The sequence below is a fragment of the Balaenoptera borealis genome (assembly GCF_965194805.1).
Source record: "Balaenoptera borealis genome assembly, chromosome: 7".
NCBI classification, from domain to species: domain Eukaryota; kingdom Metazoa; phylum Chordata; class Mammalia; order Artiodactyla; family Balaenopteridae; genus Balaenoptera; species Balaenoptera borealis.
In genome coordinates, this window is record NC_138864.1 from 79,919,390 (window position 1) to 79,941,587 (window position 22,198).

A 22,198-nucleotide genomic window follows, 5' to 3' on the forward strand; every position below is an offset into this window, starting at 1 on the left:
ACTACATTAGGAAGGAAGTTTGAAGGTCCTTCCTGTTCCTAGTCTATTCGGATCCCTCAAAACGCATCTCAAGTGTAAATGCCTCAATTCAACTCAAAAAAATATGTCTTGAGCTCCGACTGCGTGCGAGGTTCTAGGAGATACCACCTTAAAGAAGGTACCATCTCTGTTCTCACCTGGTTTACGGCACTTCCTGTATAGTCATTTATATCTCCAAAATATTTAGGCATTTGAGAACATTCTTTCCATCCCTAATGAAATCATTTCCTATCCTTCACAGTGTCAGGCAGTTCAGTGGGTCCTCAGTAAAAACTGAGGTAAATATCTGAATTCAGCAGACGTTAACCGAGCCCAGAACCTGAATCCCTGTCCAGGGACTAAATGCTGTGAACAGGGCTACTGTTCCAAATCTCACTAACCCTGCGAGTGTCTTCCTTCCAGCCTCTTCACCACCCCATAAACCCACCCCCAAGGCTTAAAGCAGAAGCGACTTTTAAGAAGTCTGCTTCTGCTCCCCTGGTTCTCACGGGGCAAACTGACATCTGGTGTGAAGTTCTCATTACAGTAGGCCCAAGACAGAGGAGAAAACCAGGTGGAGGAAGGGGCCTTTAAAAACAAGTCTTGCTCAACTTCTTACACAACTGCCAGCCCTCAGGTAGGCATCACCACCTTCTCCCTCTCTGCCCTCTCCACCCCGCCCCGGAAGGAAATGAGAGTTAGTAAAACCTACAATGGCAAGGCCCAGTGCTGGGTACCACGTGGGCACAAAGGTGAGCCAAACAGCTTTTTTGCCCTCAAGAAATCATAATGGGCAAATCAGAACAATTTCAACTACAATGCAAAGTGAAAAGTGCCAAGTGTTGCAATGTTGGCATATGGAGAAATCACTGTGGGAGAACAGATGGGGGAAGAGGATCACAAATGGTGAAAATTCAGAGGATGTATCTTTGGGTTAAGCCTTGGAGGATAGGTAATACAAATAATGGGTAACACTCAGAGACTGCTTCCTACCTACCAGGTACTGTGGTTGGTGGTATACACACGGCTCATTTGGGGCTCACAACAGGTGTGCTGAGGGGGTGCTCTTATTAGTCCCATTTCACAGTGAGGAAACTGAGGCACAGAGAGTGACCGATTTGTCCAAGGTTCCAGGCTAGTAAGAAATGGAAGGGGATTTGAAGTCATGCATGATAACTCTTAGCGCTGGTGCTCTTAACCCTCACTTCAGGAGCAAAGGAGACCATGAGGGAAGGCATAGCCTCGTGAAGGGGTAGCCCAGGACACAGGGAAGAGTCTGTGAGGCTGGAGCACAGGGTGGGAGTGGGGGGAGGCGGGAGGGAACAGAGAGCAGTGCTGTTTGATCCTTATGGTAGCAGTGGAATCTATATGTTGAACTCTGGGCTTTACATATAATATTTCCTCTGACTTCACCACATCTATTGGACAGGTACTACTATCCCCATTTTACAGATAAGAGAACTGAGGCACAGAGAAGTAACTTATTCAAGGTCACACGACTGGTAGTGGCGCTGAGATGTGAACCCACTGTGCCAGCTCAGTGTTCTCGTGTGGGTGGAAGCCCTTTGCGTGCTGCCCAGTGCCTCGACTCCCCCCCTTCCCCGCCCGAAGTCTACACATCCTGTCCATTCCCACCCACCTTTACCCCGGACCCCCTACTCCCAACCCGCGCATTCAGCCACAACCGCCCAGCCCACGGCCACAGGGTAGGGGGCCACTTGGCGCCCAGAACAACTTCTGCTCCCAGAAAGCTTTGCGTTCCCCCCGAATAAAGAGCCTTTGAGCCCGGGAGCCCCGCCCCGCGCGGGCCTGGGGCGGCAGTGGGCGCGTCCCCGGCGGCGGCGCCCGCGGCCCGGGGCGGGGCCTGGTTGCAGCGCGGCGCTGCGGGGCAGCGGGGCGGCTAAGCTGGTGATTTCTGCGCGCGGGTGGCTCCTCCTCCGCCTCTCCGGAGCCGCAGGCACCTGGGAGGCTGCGGTGGGACTGTTTTTGTGCCCGGCTCCGGGGGTCCGAGACGGCCGCTGCACGCCCGGGTCCATTGTTTCTGTCTCTTCCGGGCAGGTGCCGGCGGCGCTCAGCGGCCGCACGTGCCCAAGCGGCGGCCGGCGCTCAGGGACCCGCTGGCGCCGGCAGGGGCGTCCCCGGGCGCGCGGCAGGGGATGAAGTACCTGAAGCCGTGGTGGTCGGACGGCGGCAGCCTCCTGCACCTCACCATCCTGCTGAGCTTGGCGGGGCTTCGCCTGGACTTGGACCTGGACCTCTACCTGCTGCTCCCGCCGCGGACCCTGCTCGGAGATGAGCTTCTGCTCCCGGGCGGCCCGACGAGCCCTGCCTACGCGCTCAGCCCCTTCCCGGCCTCGGGAGGGTGGGGGCGCGCCGAGCTCCTGCACCCCAAGGGCCGGGAGCGGGACCCCGTGGCGCCGCCGGAGGGCCAGCTGCTCCGGGAGGTACGCGCGCTGGGGGTCCCCTTCATCCCCTGCACCCGAGTGGACGCGTGGCTGGTGCACAGCGTGGCTGCCGGGGACGCCGACGGGGCCCACGCGCTGCTCGGCGCCGCCGCCGCCTCTTCGGCCGGAGGAGTGGGCGCCGGCGTGAACGGCGTTAGCCAGGCTGCGCCGGGTAGCGGCGGGAATCCCAGAGCGGCTCCGAGTAGCCCCTTGGCCGCCGGGGAGGAGGAGAAGGCTCCCAAGAAACCGACGGCTCAAGTGTCGGACGCCGGCGGACACGCAAGCGAGGTAACAGGACAGCGGGACGCGAGCGGGGTGCTGGGGGACCTGGCCGGGAGCCCTGGAGGGTAGCGAGGGACCTGGGGGGGCACACCTGCGTTCTTCCACCCTCCGCCCCCGGGGGGTTGCGGGTTTGCGGGCGACTGTGCGCCTCTTTTTTGTGAATCCGAACGAAGCCTCCTAGTGCTGTCGCTGTGGCTCTTAACGCTTTTGGGAATGAAGTGCGTGAAATCATCCGTTAGGTTTTAGAGAACACCTTTCCTGTGTTTGACGGTGATCAAGGGTAGTTCGGGAGTGGGGAGGGGAGACGGTATGCTGGAAATTTTCTGGCCCGCTCTCTTCGTTCGGTACCTCGTGTAAGCTGAGATGTCTTTTTCTGGAACCGAAGGAGGCTTTGGCCTCCGGGAGGATGCACGTTTCTCTTAAGAACCACGCACCCGGCCCAACGCGGTGGTCCCCTCTGGATTTTAACCCATTGCAGTTCGTTTTTTGATGCGTCCCTGGATTAAGCAGCTGTGGTCAGTGTCAGCTCCGAGGCTAGCGCACAAACAGACGTGCTCGTACTTAACCATCCCCCACGCCTAACAATCCTCCTCCCCCCGGAACTTGTGTAATCCCTTTTTAGCATAAAGAAAACAGGTACCCTGACAGTCACCTAGTGACTAACAAGTCCCCTTTGGTTTGTAGGTTCAAACCTTTCAGTGTAACTTTCTTTTAAAACAAAGTTCACCGAGATCTGTTGACTGAAGCATCTGGGGCTCCCAATGGCGAGTTGGAGTCTAAAGACGCAGCACAGCAATTTCCACAAAATGGCCTTATCCAAAGTTCCCTCAAAGGGACCTTTTTCATTCTCTCTTGGCCCAAACCTTAGTGTTCACAATCGGTAGTAATCAACAAGAGTTCCTTGGACGTTGTTTTTTGTGGACTGCAATCTTATGCAAAATGGGAATTGGGGCCAGACTGGTTTGTTTGCTGCTCTTCAGAATTGCCCTGTTTTTGTAGGCAGTTGCCAGACGAGCTTCTCCACCCTCTCCTGGAGGGGTCATTGTGCCGAAGTGCTGGGTGATTCAGTGTTATGCAGATCTGATCCCTTCCTCTTCCTGGGGCCGGAACTAATGGCGAGGGGGTGGGTGAGAGTCTCGGTGGGCTCCTGTCTGTTCAGAACACCAGGAGGGGAAGATTCTTTCAGCTCACTCGTCCAGTCTCTCTCTACCCTGTGGGGTGGTCTCCCCTGAATTCCCTGCCCCCGCAGGAGTGGAACGCGCTGCACGGCTACCTTTCCCGATCCTGCGACATACATGGGTGGAAGCCAGTGCGGGCTGCCGGCCCAGATGGCACCCTGCCCTTATCACAGCTGAATGCCAGCCGGCCTGCAAAATGTGCAGGGAGGGAGACGAGGCTGTTCGCTCTTCAAGGACTTCCCTCCCCGGCCCAGCCTCTCCTGGTTGATACCTAGTTAGAGCAGCAAGCCTGCCTTGGGGGCAGCTCTGAGGACCTAGGCCCAGCCAGACCGTGGATACCCTTGAGCCCAGATTTCCTAGGGGAGAGGGTGAGGTTCACACCGGGCCATTCTTCTGGTGGTGCCTTCCCCAGCTGGCATCTGTGGACCTGCTGGACCGTGGTAGCTGCTGGGATGACCTGGTTTTGTTCATTCTGACGATGATCAGCTGTCGAGCACCTTACGGTTTTCACAGCCAATTCACCTTTATGGGTAACACCTTTTACATGCCCTTGTGAGGTCCACAGGCCAGGCATCCTTATATCCAATTCGTATTTAAGGAAAATAGAGGCCCAGCGAGGTTGGGGGGCTTGGCTAAACCAGCACAGTTAATGAATGCCAGAAGTGGGTCTAGACCCTGAGCTTCCTGGCTCCCAGGCTGGCACATTAAGCATCTACGCTGTACTCAGGTTTTCTGTGCAAGCTTGCAGCTGGAATGGGGCAATGCGCCCCACTCCTGACCCCAGCACCACTGCTCTCCAATGCTGGATTGACTTTTAAAAGCAGAGTGTACCATCCATAATGCCAAAGTTACGATTTGAAACCATGACTCTGGAGAAAATGAGCTGAAAAAACAGCACTGGTGTTTGCAGTCAGCAAAGCTGCATGTTGGAGCATCACATAATAATCTGCCCTCATATAGGTTACTTTAATCTCCCCAAGTCTCAGTGTCTCATCTGTTGAGTGGGAGAGTAATGCTTACCCTCAAGGATGTTGTGCCAGTTAAGTAGGAAAAGCACGTGGGAAGTGCCAGCCCAGTGCCTGGGATGTAATTGTTGTTCTCTTCTTTTGCTCCCATCCTCAACCCACCCTCCTTAACCTGTCCCCACTCACATTATTCCCTTTTGTCTTGTTTGTCTATATGTCTGGCTTGGTTGTTTGTTTGTTAAGGGGGTGGGGTGTGTTGGAGCCAGACTGCCTGGTTTGGGATCCCAGCTCTACCACGCATTGCTGTGTGACCTCGGGCCATTTCTTAACCAGTCTGTGCTTCATTTGCACCTGCACAATGGTGCCTACCACAGGGGGTTGTTGTGAGAATTAAACAATTCATTCCATGCAACAGGCTTAGAACTGTGCCTGTCCCATCTTAAATGCTCAATAAATGTTAACTTCGAAGACAGTGAGTGCTGTGCCCCATAGGAACATCATAGGTTTGTTTTGTTTTAAAATAGATAATTCTGGTGGCTTACATTTGAGTTGTAGGAGATTCCAGTTTTATAGTGTAACTTTCCATGATTTTTGTACATGTGCAAAAATATTTTGGAGTAGGGGATTTTCCAAGTATCAAAAGAAGTACTGCTTTGGTTTCACTTCTTAGTGGGGCTAATCATTAGCTGCAAACAGTATGTGGAATTCCCCAGGGTAGACAAACTTCCCTTCGTAACCACAGCCATTCACTCCCAACCCATGAAGCGCATGTTCTTCAAAGTCATGCATGGGTTAAACAATGAAATGAACAGTTGTTGCAGAGCTGTGTGTGTGAGCATATTTGAAGATGGGGTGCCTGCTAAAAGCCAGCATCCGTATTTCAGAGAACTGTTGCCACTTTAAAACTGAGAGGGGTTGTGGTCATCTTGATGTGGTTTCATGCCTTGGGACAGACGGGGGACCCTCTGCTGGGAGAGGGGTACAGCAGGACCTCAGATTTACTGTCCTTTGGACTTGGTTTCTTCAGGTCACAGGAAGAATCTGATACAGTCAATATTTGCTTCTAAAAGTAAAGGGAAGGTAAAGAAGGTCCTTGATTGATAAAGTAAAAGTTGGTTTTTGTTTCAAAATCAAAGATAGTCCCTGATGCCCGGGCAATTGGAGATAGATGAAATATCAAACACTTGCCAGTTTTCAGCTCACAACCATGATACAGAGATAGTCTTATATGTAATTACATCCGTTGCAGTACAAGGTTTCACAGTAGACTTTATTTTACTTACTAAAATATGCAGTGAAGATGCACCTATGGTCTTCTTATTGGAAAGGATGGCATGCATCACTGCATTAGTGTCCTAGGGCTGCTGTGACAAAGTACCACAAACCAGGTGGCTTAAACAACAGAAATATATTGTCTCACAGTTCTGGGGGCAAAAAGTTGGAGATAAGTTCTCAGCAGGGTTCCTTCGCTCCTAGCTTCTGGTAGTTTGCTGGCAATCTTTGGCAACCCTTGGTTTCTACTGCATCACCCCAGTCTCTGCCTTCTGCACGTGGCATTGTCCCTGTACGCATGTCTGTAGCCAGATTTCCCTCTTTATAGGACACCAGCCATATAGGATTAGGGACCCACCCTACTCATCCTAACTAATCACGTCAGCAACGACCCAGTTTCCAAATAAGGTCACATTCTGGGGTACTGAGGGCTATGACTTCAACATATGAATTTCAAGGGACTCAGTCCAATCTGTTATGCAGTCACCATCTCTCTTTCCTGGCACCTCTTGGGGTGTTCAGCTTGCTTATCAAGTATGCTCCAGTTGTTGAAAACTAAGTCAGCCGTCCTGGACACAGTTAGGCTATGCGTAGTGGCATTTGCAGAAGGACTTGGTATAAGTTCATGAGCAAATTGGGGTTTTTTGGTGGCTTGATGTGCCACAGCCCACAGGAACCTTATTCCAGACTTCTTCCAGTCAGCCCCCTTCACCTGAAGTGGTAGGTTACAGAGAGGTCATCTCTGTGGTGTATGAGTCTCCTCTTCGTTCCCCCTACTTCTCAGCTCAACTCAGAATCTGCACTGGTGAGCAGACCCAGGCAGGCTGTTCTAGTGGTCAGTGTGCCGGGCCTGGAGTTAGACCAGCTTGGGTAGCTGTAGGTCTCAGCTCACCGCTGACTCGTTATATGACCCAGAGCACAGTTCTTGACCTCCCCGTGCCTTGGCTCTCATATCTGTAAAATGGGATGGTAAGAGTACCTTCAGGAGCTGTTGTGAGGGTTAAAAGGGATCACGCAGGTTCAGCAGGGTTGGTACATGGTAAGCCCTCGATAACGTTAGCAGCTGCTGTTAATTCAGCGGGGCCTCTCTAATGCCCCTTCCCAACTTAGTCCTGTGCGTTCCGTTGCCACGTGCAGGTTTCCAAAGCACGCCTTGGTCCTTACCGTTTTTATCTGGGGAGCTTCCACTAGCTCCTCATTACCTACCAATTTGATATTTTGTCATTCAAGGCTCCCCGTTTGGCCAGTGTGGCTCCCCTAGCTGAGCTCATCTCCCTCTGGTCCTCCACCTGTAGCCTACTTTCCCACTATAACCTTCTCCCTTCCTTTTCCCCAGACAGCCCAGTGCTTTCCTGCCTTTTACTTTGTTGCCTTTGCCCAGAGTGCCTCCTTTCATTCCTCTCAAGTCTTTTACTGTTAAATTCTGACTTCTCTCCACTGTCACCTCATCTACAAGCATTTCCTGTTCTTTCCTTTGACCCTATTGCACTTTGTGACATTTCTTCTGTGGGACTTGCATCCTCTACTTTGAACCGCAGTGTCTTGAGTGTGGAAACTGGATCTTTGCTTTTAACCTGCAAATGGCGCCCAGGGATGGGGTTGGGAGCAGAGGCCAGTTCAGCGCTCCTCATCCATCCTCCACGTTGGCTCTGCAGAACTTCCAAGATGCTGTGAGCTTGAATATGTCTTGGGACCTTCAAGGCCAGAGTCCCAACCAGAAAGTAGTCATATCTGAAATCCTGATGGGCCATCTGACCACTTAATGCCAATTTGAGTGGATGGGGCAGTGGCAAGCAGACTTGCAGGTTGGCATCATAATTAATCAGGTGGTGAAACTCAGGATTGCCTAAAGTGATAGTGACCTTGTTAGTGACCTTGCCCAGAATACACAGGTCACTGTTCTTAAGCACTGAGTAAACCATACCTCCCTCCCACCCACTACAAAACTTAAAACGTAAAAACAAGCTTCTCCCATTTGTGGCAGCCTTTCGATATGAATAATTTATTCTCAAAATCTAGTTAAGGATCTGCATTAATATTCAAATACACTTCTGGAGAGTTGGAGCAGGCTGAGGCTCAGGTACATAGCTGGGTGGTTTTTGGTTGAGTTGGCAGAGTATGGGCAGTGGCTAGAAGCAAGGCACGGCCTTTTGAGATTGGGTGCACCCGGGTTCCCATCGGCATCAGCCAGCATTCGCTAGAGAACACAGCCAGTATGAGAGGTGTGTGTGTGTGTGTTTTAAGAGACTTATTTCAAGGAATTGGCTAGCATGTCTGTGGAGGCTGGGCACATCCAGACTCTAGGGCAGCTGGAAACCACCAGCAGGAGCTAATGCTGCAGGCTTGAGGCAGAATTTCTTCCTCAGGGAAACCTCACTTTTGCCCTTAAAGGCTTCCTTTCAACTGATTGGATGAGATAAGGCCCACTCAGATTACCGAAGTTAATCTCTTCTACTGAAGGTCACCTGGTGGGTTAGCCACAGCAGTTAGCCACATCTACAAAATACCTTCACAGCAACGCCTAGGTTAATGTTTGATTGACTTCTAGGTACGATAGCCTGGCCACGCTGACACCTAAAACTAGTCGTCACCCCATCCCAGCTCCGTCTCTTCCTGGGCAACCTCCATGAGCCGTGGTATCCAAATTGTAAAAGGAGAATATTAACCTCTTTCTGGGAGAGTTTGAGGATTAAATAATGCTGTATGTTAAAGGACTAGGACCATTCCTGGCATGTTAATAAATATTCAACCGATGATTTGCTCTCAGTGCCCCTGGGCTGGGGGTTGAATCCCCAGGAAAGTCCTGTCTTCCAGAGGACATAACGGAAGACTGCTAGGTCATGAAGTAGGCCTTGGGCGTGTTGGGGAGGCAGAAGCCTGAAGGCTCATCTGAAGGAAGAGCTTCTCAGCCTTTCTTTAGAGCTGAGTTTCTCATCCCAGTGACTGTATCAGTTACCTCGTTGCTTGTTACAATGTAGATTTCAGGGCCCACCCCAGACTGGCTGAATCAGAGCCTCTCAGCTGGGGCCTGGGATGGGTTCTGCAGTTTAGAAGACCTCCAAGTGATTCAAGCTTGACCTCAGCCATGGTGTTCCTCCCCCAGGGCCTTTGACTACCCAGCAACGTGTGAATGGAGGGGGTGCCTGGCTGAAAACTGCCTTTCTATGAATTGAAGGCCCAGAAGAGCTCATGGACTGGGCCAGAGTTACCTGCTTGGGCAGCAGGACCTGGGCTAGTGCCCTGATTTGCCAGTTGTTTTTTTTTAAATTGTTTTCTTAACATCTTTATTGGAGTATAATTGCTTTACAGTGTTGTGTTAGTTTCTGCTGTACAACAAAGTAAATCAGCTGTACGTATACATATATCCCCATATCCCCTCCCTCTTGCGTCTCCCTCCCACCCTCCCTATCCCACCCCTCTAGGTGGTCGCAAAGCACTGAGCTGATCTTCCTATGCCATGCAGCTGCTTCCCACTAACTATCTATTTTACGTTTGGTAGTGTATATATGTCCATGCCACTCTCTCACCTCGTCCCAGCTTACCCTTCCCCATCCCTGTGTCCTCAAGTCCATTCTCTGCATCTGCGTCTTTATTCCTGTCCTGCCCCTAGGTTCTTCAGAACTTTTTTTTAGATTCCATATATATGTGTTAGCATACAGTATTTGTTTTTCTCTTTCTAACTTATTTCACTCTGTATGACAGACTCTAGGTCCATCCACCTCACTACAAATAACTCAATTTCGTTTCTTTTTATGGCTGAGTAATATTCCATTGTATATATGTGCCACATCTTCTTTATCCATTCATCTGTCGATGGACACTTAGGTTGCTTCCATGTCCTGGCTATTGTAAATAGTGCTGCAATGAACATTGTGGTACATGACTCTTTTTGAATTATGGCTTTCTCAGGGTATATGCCCAGTACTGGGATTTCTGGGTCGTATGGTAGTTCTATTTTTAGTTTTTTAAGGAACCTCCATACTGTTCTCCATAGTGGCTGTATCAGTTTACATTCCCACCAACAGTGCAAGAGGGTTCCCTTTTCTCCACACCCTCTCCAGCATTTATTGTTTCTAGATTTTTTGATGATGGCCATTCTGACCGGTGTGAGATGATATCTCATTGTAGTTTTGATTTGCATTTCTCTAATAATTAGTGATGTTGAGCATCTTTTCATGTGCTTCTTGGCCATCTGTATGTCTTCTTTGGAGAAATGTCTATTTAGGTCTTCTGCCCATTTTTGGATTGGGTTGTTTGTTTTTTTGATATTGAGCTGCATGAGCTGCTTGTAAATTTTGGAGATTAATCCTTTGTCAGTTGCTTCATTTGCAAATATTTTCTCCCATTCTGAGGGTTGTCTTTTGGTCTTGTTTATGTTTTCCTTTGCTGTGCAAAAGCTTTTAAGTTTCATTAGGTCCCATTTGTTTATTTTTGTTTTATTTCAATTTCTCTCAGAGGTGAGTCAAAAGGGATCTTGATGTGATTTATGTCATAGAGTGTTCTCCCTATGTTTTCCTCTAAGAGTTTGATAGTGTCTGCCCTTACATTTAAGTCTTTAATCCATTTTGAGTTTATTTTTGTGCATGGTATTAGGGAGTGTTCTAATTTCATGCTTTTACATGTACCTGTCCAGTTTTCCCAGCACCACTTATTGAAGAGGCTGTCTTTTCTCCACTGTATATTCTTACCTCCTTTATCAAAGATAAGGTGACCAGATCAAGCCTCTTAGATACCCTCAACCACCAGAGGGCAGACAGCAGAAGCAAGAAAAACTACAATCCTGCAGCCTGTGGAACAAAAACCACATTCACAGAAAGAGAGACAAGATGAAAAGGCAGAGGGCTATATACCAGATGAAGGAACAAGAAAAAACCCCAGAAAAACAACTAAATGAAGTGGAGATAGGCAAGCTTCCAGAAAAAGAATTCAGAATAATGATAGTGAAGATGATCCAGGACCTCGGAAAAAGAATGGAGGCAAAGATCGAGAAGATGCAAGAAATGTTTAACAAAGATCTAGAAAAATTAAAGAAAAAACAAACAGAGATGACCAATACAATAACTGAAAAGAAAACTCCACTAGAAGGAATCAATAGGAGAATAACTGAGGCAGAAGAACGGATAAGTGACCTGGAAGACAGAAGGGTGGAATTCACTGCTGCAGAACAGACTAAAGAAAAAAGAATGAAAAGAAATGAAGACAGCCTAAGAGACCTCTGGGACAACATTAAACGCAACAACATTCGCATTATAGGGGTCCCAGAAGGAGAAGAGAGAGAGAAAGGACCAGAGAAAATATTTGAAGAGATTATAGTCGAAAACTTCCCTAACATGGGAAAGGAAATAGCCACCCAAGTCCAGGAAGCACAGAGTCCCATACAGGATAAACCCAAGGAGAAACACACCGAGACACATAGTAATCAAATTGGCAAAAATTAAAGACAAACAAAAATTATTGAAAGCAGCAAGGGAAAAACGACAAATAACATACAAGGGAACTCCCATAAGGTTAACAGCTGTTTTCTCAGCTGAAACTCTACAAGCCAGAAGGGAGTGGCATGATATACTCAAAGTGATGAAAGGGAAGAACCTACAACCAAGATTACTCTACCCAGCAAGGATCTCATTTAGATTTGATGGAGAAATCAAAAGCTTTACAGACAAACAAAAGCTAAGAGAATTCAGCACCAGCAAACAAGCTCTACAACAAATGCTAAAGGAACTGCTCTAAGTGGGAGACACAAGAGAAGAAAAGGACCTACAAAACCAAACCCAAAACAATTAAGAAAATGGTCATAGGAACATACATATCGATAATTACCTTAAACGTGAATGGATTAAATGCTCCAACCAAAAGACACAGGCTTGCTGAATGGATACAAAAACAAGACCCATATATATGCTGTCTACAAGAGACCCACTTTAGACCTAGGGACACATACAGACTGAAAGTGAGGGGATAGAAAAAGATATTCCATGCAAATGGAAATCAAAACAAAGCTGGAGTAGCTATACTCATATCAGATAAAATAGACTTTAAAATAAAGAATGTTACAAGAGACAAGGAAGGGCACTACATAATGATCAAGATATCAATCCAAGAAGAAGATATAACAATTATAAATATATATGCACCCAACATAGGAGTACCTCAATACATAAGGCAACTGCTAACAGCTATAAAAGAGGAAATTGACAGTAACACAATAATAGTGGGGGACTTTAACACTTCACTTACACCAATGGGCAGATCATCCAAAATGAAAATAAATAAGGAAACACACGCTTTAAATGACACAATAGACCAGATAGATTTAATTGGTATTTACAGGACATTCCATCCAAAAACAGTAGATTACACTTTCTTCTCAAGTGCACACGGAACATTCTCCAGGATAGATCACATCTTGGGTCACACATCAAGCCTCAGTAAATTTAAGAAAATTGAGATCATATCAAGCATCTTTTCTGACCACAACGCTATGAGATTAGAAATGAATTACAGGGGAAAAAACGTAAAAACCACAAACACATGGAGGCTAAACAATGTGTTACTAAATAACCAAGAGATCATTGAAGAAATCAAAGAGGAAATAAAAAAATACCTAGAGACAAATGACAATGAAAACATGACGATCCAAAACCTATGGGATGCAGCAAGAGCAGTTCTAAGAGGGAAGTTTATAGCTATACAAGCCTACCTAAAGAAACAAGAAAAATCTCAAGTAAACAATCTAACCTTACACCTAAAGAAACTAGAGAAAGAAGAACAAACACAACCCAAAGTTAGCAGAAGGAAAGAAATCATAAAGATCAGAGCAGAAATAAATGAAATAGAAACCAAGAAAACAATAGCAAAGATCAGTAAAACTAAAAGCTGGTTCTTTGAGAAGATAAACAAAATTGATAAGCCATTAGCCAGACTCATCAAGCAAAAGAGGGAGAGGACTCAAATCAATAAAATCAGAAACGAAAACGGAGAAGTTACAACAGACACTGCAGAAATACAAAGCATCCTGAAAGACTACTACAAGCAACTCTATGCCAATAAAACGGACAACCTGGAAGAAATGGACAAATTCTTAGAAAGGTATAACCTTCCAAGCCTGAACCAGGAAGAAACAGAAAATATGAACAGACTAATCACAAGTAATGAAATTGAAACTGTGATTAAAAATCTTCCAACAAACAAAAGTCCAGGACCAGATGGCTTCACAGGTGAATTCTATCAAATATTTAGAGAAGAGCTAACAACCATCCTTCTCAAACTCTTCCAAAAAATTGCGGAGGAAGGAACACTCCCAAACTCATTCTATGAGGCCACCATCACCCTGATACCAAAACCAGACAAAGATACTATAAAAAAAAGAAAATTACAGACCAATATCACTGATGAATATAGATGCAGAAATCCTCAACAAAATACTAGCAATCAGAATCCAGCAACACATTAAAAGGATCATACACCACGATCAACTGGGATTTATCCCAGGGATGCAAGGATTCTTCAATATATGCAAATCAATCAATGTGATACACCATATTAACAAATTGAAGAATAAAAACCATATGATCATCTCAATAGATGCAGAAAAAGCTTTTGACAAAATTCAACACCCATTTATGATAAAAACTCTCCAGAAAGTGGACATAGAGGGAAACTACCTCAACGTAGTAAAGGCCATATACCACAAACCCACAGCAAACATCATTCTCAGTGGTGAAAAACTGAAACCATTTCCTCTAAGATCAGGAACAAGACAAGGTTGCCCACTCTCACCACTATTATTCAACATAGTTTTGGAAGTTTTAGCCACAGAAATCAGAGAAGAAAAAGAAGTAAAAGGAATCCAAATCGGAAAAGAAGAAGTAAAACTGTCAGTGTTTGCAGATGACATGATACTATACATAGAGAATCCTAAAGATGCTACCAGAAAACTACTAGAGCTAATCAATGAATTTGGTAAAGTTGCAGGATGCAAAATTAATGCACAGAAATCTCTGGCATTCCTATACACTAATGATGAAAAATCTGAAAGTGAAATTAAGGAAACACTCCCATTTACCACTGCAACAAAAAGAATAAAATATCTAGGAATAAACCTACCTAAGGAGACAAAAGACCTGTATGCAGAAAACTATAAGACACTGATGAAAGAAATTAAAGATGATACCAACAGATGGAGAGATATACCATGTTCTTGGATTGGAAGAATCAATATTGTGAAAATGACTCTACTACCCAAAGCAATCTACAAATTCAATACAATCCCTATCAAATTACCAATGGCATTTTTTAAGGAACTAGAACAAATCATCTTAAAATTTGTATGGAGACACAAAAGACCCCAAATAACCAAAGCAGTCTTGAGGGGAAAAAACGGAGCTGGAGGAATCAGACTCCCTGACTTCAGACTATACTACAAAGCTACAGTAATCAAGACAGTATGGTACTGGCACAAAAACAGAAATATAGATCAATGGAACAAGATAGAAAGCCCAGAGATAAACCCACGCACCTATGGTCAACTAATCTATGACAAAGGAGGCAAGGGTATACAATGGAGAAAAGACAGTCTCTTCAATAAGTGGTGCTGGGAAAACTGGACAGCTACATGTAAAAGAATGAAATTAGGGCTTCCCTGGTGGCACAGTGGTTGAGAATCTGCCTGCCAATGCAGGGGACACGGGTTCGAGCCCTGGTCTGGGAAGATCCCACATGCCGCGGAGCAGCTGGGCCCGTGAGCCACAACTACTGAGCCTGCGCGTCTGGAGCCTGTGCTCCACAACAAGAGAGGCCGTGTGACAGTGAGAGGCCCGCGCACCGCGATGAAGAGTGGCCCCCGCTTGCCACAACTAGAGAAAGCCCTCGCACAGAAACGAAGACCCAACACAGCCATAAATAAATAAATAAATAAATAAAAATAAATAAATAAATGTCATAATTTAAAAAAAAAAAATGAATGAAATTAGAATACTCCCTAACACCATACACAAAAATAAACTCAAAATGGATTAGAGACCTAAATGTAAGACCGGACGCTATAAAACTCTTAGAGGAAAACATAGGAAGAACACTCTGTTACATAAATCACAGCAAGATCTTTTTTGATCCACCTCCTAGAGTAATGGAAATAAAACCAAAAATAAACAAATGGGACCTAATGAAACTTCAAAGCTTTTGCACAACAAAGGAAACCGTAAACAAGACAAAAAGACAGCCCTCAGAATGGGAGAAAATATTTGCAAAATAATCAACGGACAAAGGATTAATCTCCAAAATATATAAACAGCTCATTCAGCTCAATATTAAAGAAACAAACAACCCAATCCAAAAATGGGCAGAAGATCTAAATAGACATTTCTCCAAAGGATACATACAGATGGCCAAGAAGCACATGAAAAGATGCTCAACATCACTAATTATTAGAGAAATGCAAATCAAAACTACAGTGAGGTATCACCTCACACCAGTTAGAATGGGCATCATCAGAAAATCTACAAACAAGAAATGCTGGAGAGGGTGTGGAGAAAAGGGAACCCTCTTGCACTGTTGGTGGGAATGTAAACTGATACAGCCACTATGGAGAACAGTATGGAGGTTCCTTAAAAAACTAAAAATAGAATTACCATATGATCCAGCAATCCCACTACTGGGCATATACCCAGAGAAAACCGTAATTCAAAAAGACACATGCACCCCAATGTTCATTGCCACACTATTTACAATAGCCAGGTCATGGAAGCAACCTAAATGCCCATCGACAGACGAATGGATAAAGAAGAAGTGGTACATATATACAATGGACTATTACTCAGCCATAAAAAGAAACGAAATTGAGTCATTTGTTGAGTCGTGGATGGATCTAGAGACTGTCATACAGAGTGAGGTAAGTCAGAAAGAGAAAAACAAATATCGTATATTAACGCATGTATGTGGAACCTAGAGAAACGGTACAGATGAACCGGTTTGCAGGGCAGAAGTTGAGACACAGATGTAGAGAACAAACGTATGGACAGCAAGGAGGGAAAACCGCGGTGCAGTGAGGATGGTGGTGTGCTGAATTGGGCGATTGGGATTGACATGTATACACTGATGTGTATAAAATTGATGACTGATTAAAAATAAATAAAGAAATAAAATAAAGAAAAGTAAAAAGTTTAATAAAAAAAAAAACGGACAGACAGAACCCTAGGACAAATGGTAAAAGAAAAGCTATACAGGCAGAATCACACAAAGAAGCAGACACATACAAAGAAAAACAAGAGAAAAAAAAAGAAAGATAAGGTGACCATATGTGCGTGGGTTTATCTCTGGGTGTTCTATCCTGTTCCATTGATCTATATTTCTCTTTTTGTGCCAGTACCATACTGTCTTGATTACTGTAGCTTTGTAGTATAGTCTGAAGTCAGGGAGCCTAATTCCTCCAGCTCCATTTTTCATTCTCAAGATTGCTTTGGCTATTCGGGGTCTTTTGTGTTTCCATACAAATTGTGAAACTTTTTGTTCTAGTTCTGTGAAAAATGCCAGTGGTAGTTTGATAGGGATTGCATTAAATCTGTAGATTGCTTTGGGTAGTAGAGTCATTTTCACAATGTTGATTCTTCCAATCCAAGAACATGGTATATCTCTCCATCTATTTGTATCATCTTTAATTTCTTTCATCAGTGTCTTATAATTTTCTGCATACAGGTCTTTTGTCTCCTTAGGTAGGTTTATTCCTAGATATTTTATTCTTTTTGTTGCAGTGGTAAATGGGAGTGTTTCCTTAATTTCTCTTTCAGATTTTTCATCATTAGTGTATAGGAATGCCAGAGATTTCTGTGCATTAATTTTGTATCCTACTACTCTACCAATTTCATTGATTGGCTCTTTTAGTTTTCTGGTAGCATCTTTAGGATTCTGTATGTATAGTATCATGTCATCTGCAAACAGTGACAGTTTTACTTCTTCTTTTCCGATTTGGACTCCTTTTACTTCTTTTTCTTCTCTGATTTCTGTGGCTAAAACTTCCAAAACTATGTTGAATAATAGTGGTGAGAGTGGGCAACCTTGTCTTGTTCCTGATCTTAGAGGAAATGGTTTCAGTTTTTCACCACTGAGAATGATGTTTGCTGTGGGTTTGTGGTATATGGCCTTTATTATGTTGAGGTAGGTTCCCTCTATGTCCACTTTCTGGAGAGTTTTTATCATAAATGGGTGTTAAATTTTGTCAAAAGGTTTTTCTGCGTCTATTGAGATTATCATATGGCTTTTATCCTTTAGTTTGTTAATATGGTGTATCACATTGATTGATTTGCAAATATTGAAGAATCCTTGCATTCCTAGGATAAATCCCACTTGATCATGGTGTATGATCCTTTTCATGTGCTGTTGGATTTTGTTTGCTAGTATTTTGTTGAGGATTTTTGCATCTGTGTTCATCAGAGATATTGGCCTGTAGTTTTCTTTTTTTGTGACATCTTTGTCTGGTTTTGGTATCAGGGTGATGGTGGCCTCGTAGAATGAGTTTGGGAGTGTTCCTCCCTGTGCTGTATTTTGGAAGAGTTTTAGAAGGTCAGGTGTTAGCTCTTCTCTAAATGTTTGATAGTATTCGCCTGTGAAGCCATCTGGTCCTGAGCTTTTGTTTGTTGGAATATTTTTAATCACAGTTTCAATTTCAGTGCTTGTGATTGGTCTGTTTATATTTTCTATTTCTTCCTGGTTCAGTCACAGAAGATTGTCTTTTCTAAGAATTTGTCCATTTCTTCCAGGTTGTCCATTTTATTGGCAACAGTTGCTTGTAGTAATCTCTCATCATCCTTTGTATTTCTGCAGTGTCAGTTGTTACTTTTTTTTCATTTCTAATTCTGTTGATTTGAGTCTTCTCCATTTTTTTCTTGATGAGTCTGGCTAATGGTTTATCAGTTTTGTTTATCTTCTCAAAGAACAGCTTTTAGTTTTATTGATCTTTGCTATTGTTTCTTACATTTCTTTTTCATTTATTTCTGATCTGATCTTTATGATTTCTTTCCTTCAGCTAACTTTGGGGATTTTTTTGTTCTTCTTTCTCTAATTGCTTTAGGTGTACGGTTACGTTGTTTATTTGAGAATTTTCTTGTTTCTTGAGGTAGGATTGTATTGCTTTAAACTTCCCTCTTAGAACTGCGATTGCTGCATCCCATAGGTTTTGGGTCGTCATGTTTTCATTGTTATTTGCTTCTAGGTATGTTTTGATTTCTTCTTTGATTTCTTCAGTGATCTCTTGGTTATTTAGTAGCGTATTGTTTAGCCTCCATGTGTTTGTATTTTTTTACAGTTTTTTTCCTGTAATTGATATCTAGTCTCATAGCTTTGTGGTAGGAAAAGATGCTTGATACAATTTCAATTTTCTTAAATTTACCAAGGCTTGATTTGTGACCCAAGATATGGTCTATCCTGGAGAATGTTCCATGAGCACTTGAGAAGAAAGTGTATCCTGTTGTTTTTGGATGGAATGTCCTATACATATCAATTAAGTCCATCTTGTTTAATGTATCATTTAAAGCTTGTGTTTCCTTATTTATTTTCATTTTGGATGATCTGTCCATTGGTGAAAGTGGGGTGTTAAAGTCCCCTGCTATGATTGTGTTACTGTCGATTTCCCCTTTTATGGCTGTTAGCATTTGCCTTATGTATTGAGGTGCTCCTATGTTGGGTGCATAAATATTAACAATTGTCATATCTTCTTCTTGGATTGATCCTTTGATCATTATGTAGTGTCCTTCTTTGTCTCTTGTAATAGTCTTTAAAGTCTATTTTGTCTGATATGAGAATTGCTGCTCCAGCTATCTTGTGATTTCCATTTGCATGGAATATCTTTTTCCATCCCCTCACTTTCAGTCTGTATGTGTCCCTTGGTTTGAAGTGGGTCTCTTGTAGACAGCATATGTACAGGTCTTGTTTTTGTATCCATTCAGCCAGTCTGTGTTTTTTGGTTGGAGCATGTAATCCATTTACATTTAAGGTAGTTATCAATATGTATGTTCCTGTGACCATTTTCTTAATTGTTTTGGGTTTGTTGTTGTAAGTCTTTTCTTTCTCTTGTGTCTCCTGCCTAGAGAAGTTCCTTAGCATTTGTTGTAAAGCTGATTTGTTGGTGCTGAATTCTCTTAACTTTTGCTTGTCTGTAAAGGTTTTAATTTCTCTGTGGAATCTGAATGAGATCCTTGCTGGGTAGAGTAATCTTGGTTGTAGGTTTTTCCCTTTCATCACTTTAGATATGTCCTGCCACTCCCTTCTGGCTTACAGAGATTCTGCTGAAAAATCAGCTGTTAACCTTATGGGGATTCCCTTGTATGTTATTTGTTGCTTTTCTCTTGCTGATTTCAATATTTTTTCTTTGTGTTTAATTTTTGATAGTTTGATTACTATGTGTGTTGGCATGTTTCTCCTTGAATTTATCCTGTATGGGACTCTCTGTGCTTCCTGGACTTGATTGACTATTTCTGTTTCCATGTTAGGGAAGTTTTCAACTATAATCTCTTCAAATATTTTCTCAGACCCTTTCTTTTTCTCTTCTTCTTCTGGGACCCCTATAATTCGAATGTTGGTGTGTTTAATGTTGTCCCAGATGTCTCTGAGACTGTCCTCAATTCTTTCCATTCTTTTTTCTTTATTCTGCTCTCTGGCAGTTATTTCCACCATTTTATCTTCCAGCTCACTTATCCGTTCTTCTGCCTCAGTTATTCTGTTATTGATTCCTTCTAGAGTATTTTTAATTTCAGTAATTCTGTTGTTCATCACTGTTCGTTTGCTCTTTAGTTCTTCTAGATCCTTGTTAAATGTTTCTTGTATTTTCTCCATTCTGTTTCTGAGATTTTGGGTCATCTTTACTATCATTACTCTGAATTCTTTTTTAGGTAGGTTGCCTATTTTGTCTTCATTTATTTGGTCTTATAGGTTTTTACCTTGCTCTTTCATCTGTGACAAATTTTTTTGTCATTTCTTTTTTGTTTGTTTTTTTGATGGTGGTGCTGTATTCCTGTCTTACTGTTTGTTTGGCCTGAGACGTCCAGCACTGGAGTTTGTAGGCAGTTGGACAGAGCTGGGTCTTGGTGCTGAGATGAGGACCTCCGGAAGGCCTCACTTCGACTGATATTCCCTGGGGTCTGAGGTTCTCTGTTAGTCCAGCAGTTTGGACTCGGAGCTCCCACCACAGGAGCTCGGGCCCGACCTCCGGCCTGGGAACCAAGATACCTCATGCGCACAGTCCAGCAGCAGCTCCAGCCTCCTCGCTCAGTCTCTCACTGCGGGACGCCAGCTGTTGTTTTAAAGTTAAAGCCAGATCTCTCTAGTTCCTTGCTGGGGGTGGGGAACTAGCTTGCCCCCAAAACTAATAATGAATGCAGATCTAACTTGCAAATAAGTGCAGTTTAAAATTAACTCGTGCTTAAATTCTAGAACAGGCAATGCTAAGGTAAAAATATGAGAACAGCAGAGAACTTTCTGGGGAGGTAGAAATGTTCTACCTCACAGTTGAGGTGGGAGTTAAATGGGTGCGTGCATTTGTCAGAATTGTACAGCTAAAGTTTATGCATTTCTGGCCGGTGTAAATCCTACCTAAAAACTGAAAGAATAATTGAGTGATGGGGAGGGGCTGGCAGTATTAGGGATATAAGAATGGCAAGTAATTGTTGCAACTGGGTGTGATGGGTACCTGGAGGGCTTACTGTATTCTGCTTTCTGTTTACTTTATGTGCTTGAAATTTTCCATTATAAAGAAAATACAAAAACATCATGCATTTTGAAAGCCAGTTGGCCTGTCCCCCGTGCTGGAGTAATCTAGCATTAAATGAATCATAAATGAATGTCTGTTGCTCCCCTGCCCCACCCTCTCCCGGTCCCTCAGCCTGCACCAGGCGTGACTTGCAGGAGAAGCAGCTCCTTTAAAAATCAAAGCCTGCAGGTTGGCGTTCATGCCCTTGTATCCTAGGTGTTGAGGCTCCTGTTTAGAAACACTGGTTATTTTCATGCCCAGCTTCTCCTGATGGGCAGTCGCATTGCATGGCTGTCTCGGCCATGTGGAGGATGCCCGCCAGTGTTCTAGCTGCCTCCCTGTCTTCTCCAGGGGCCTTCAGAAGTGAGTTCAGTCTATATCACATGTTATGGTGGAAAGTTTCCAACACATATAACAAGGGGAGAGAATGGAGACTGGATAATGGAGTCCCGTCCCTGTCACCAGCTTAACAGTCACCAGTGCAGGGCCCGTCTTAGCTCATCTGTCACACCCCCTGCCCCTCCCCCCATTATTTTGAAATATGTCCCAGACATCATTTCTTGTGATTCTTGTACCAGCTCTTTGCAGGCATTTAGCCAAGAGAAGAGAAAAGCCTGGTTTTGTTCCTCTCTCACTCTTCCCACAACCTTCACCAACTCCCAAAATCTTCTATAAATATTTTAGTATATATCCCTAAAATATAAGGACTCTTCTAAACATCACCACAATGCCATTACCACATCTAAAAAAGACAACAAAAATTTGTTATCACCAAATATCCAGTCGGTATTCAACCGCAATTATCTCACGATAAGTTTTTTCTCGGTTTGTTGGACTCGCAATCCGAATAAGATCAGCGCCTTGCACTGTAGCTAGCTGTTCTGCCTGATAAGGTGCTATTCAGACAGAGAGGAACTTGTTTTATTTGGGAGGCATGAACTCTTCCCACCTCTGCTGTTCTCAGCTGTGTGAAGCAAGTGGGAGCCAGCGTGGGTGATTGTGCAGTCGGCATCCCTGCCGAAGGCACGCTTCACCCCAGTGGCTCAAATGAAGCGTCTTCAGTGAATGACTTCTCACAGGAGCGGACCGGGATGTTGGGACACCCAGTGACTACCGGAGCCCGGCATAGGGGGAGAAATGCCCGGGCTTCTCCTCCCTCTCCCCAGCCCCCTCCAGTGTCCTGCTGCAGCCTCCCACTGGTGAAACTGGCTGGGAGCCCCAGAGTTTGCAGGGGTCAGTTTCTGGGGTACGTGCGGGGACCTGGAGGGGCAAACAAGAATCAGTGCAGTGTCCAAGAGCTGG

The 22,198-nt window shown here is 44.4% G+C and overlaps 1 protein-coding gene across 1 annotated transcript in view; it reads left to right on the plus strand.

The window, feature by feature from the left end:
• Positions 1-2,050: 2,050 nt before the first annotated feature.
• The window catches only part of NFE2L3 (NFE2 like bZIP transcription factor 3), a 36,675-nt gene continuing 16,527 nt past the window's right edge, over positions 2,051-22,198 (plus strand). The window contains 1 exon segment of the mRNA XM_082399583.1: positions 2,051-2,750. Coding sequence (XP_082255709.1) covers positions 2,175-2,750 — 576 coding nt within the window. The 5' untranslated portion in view covers positions 2,051-2,174.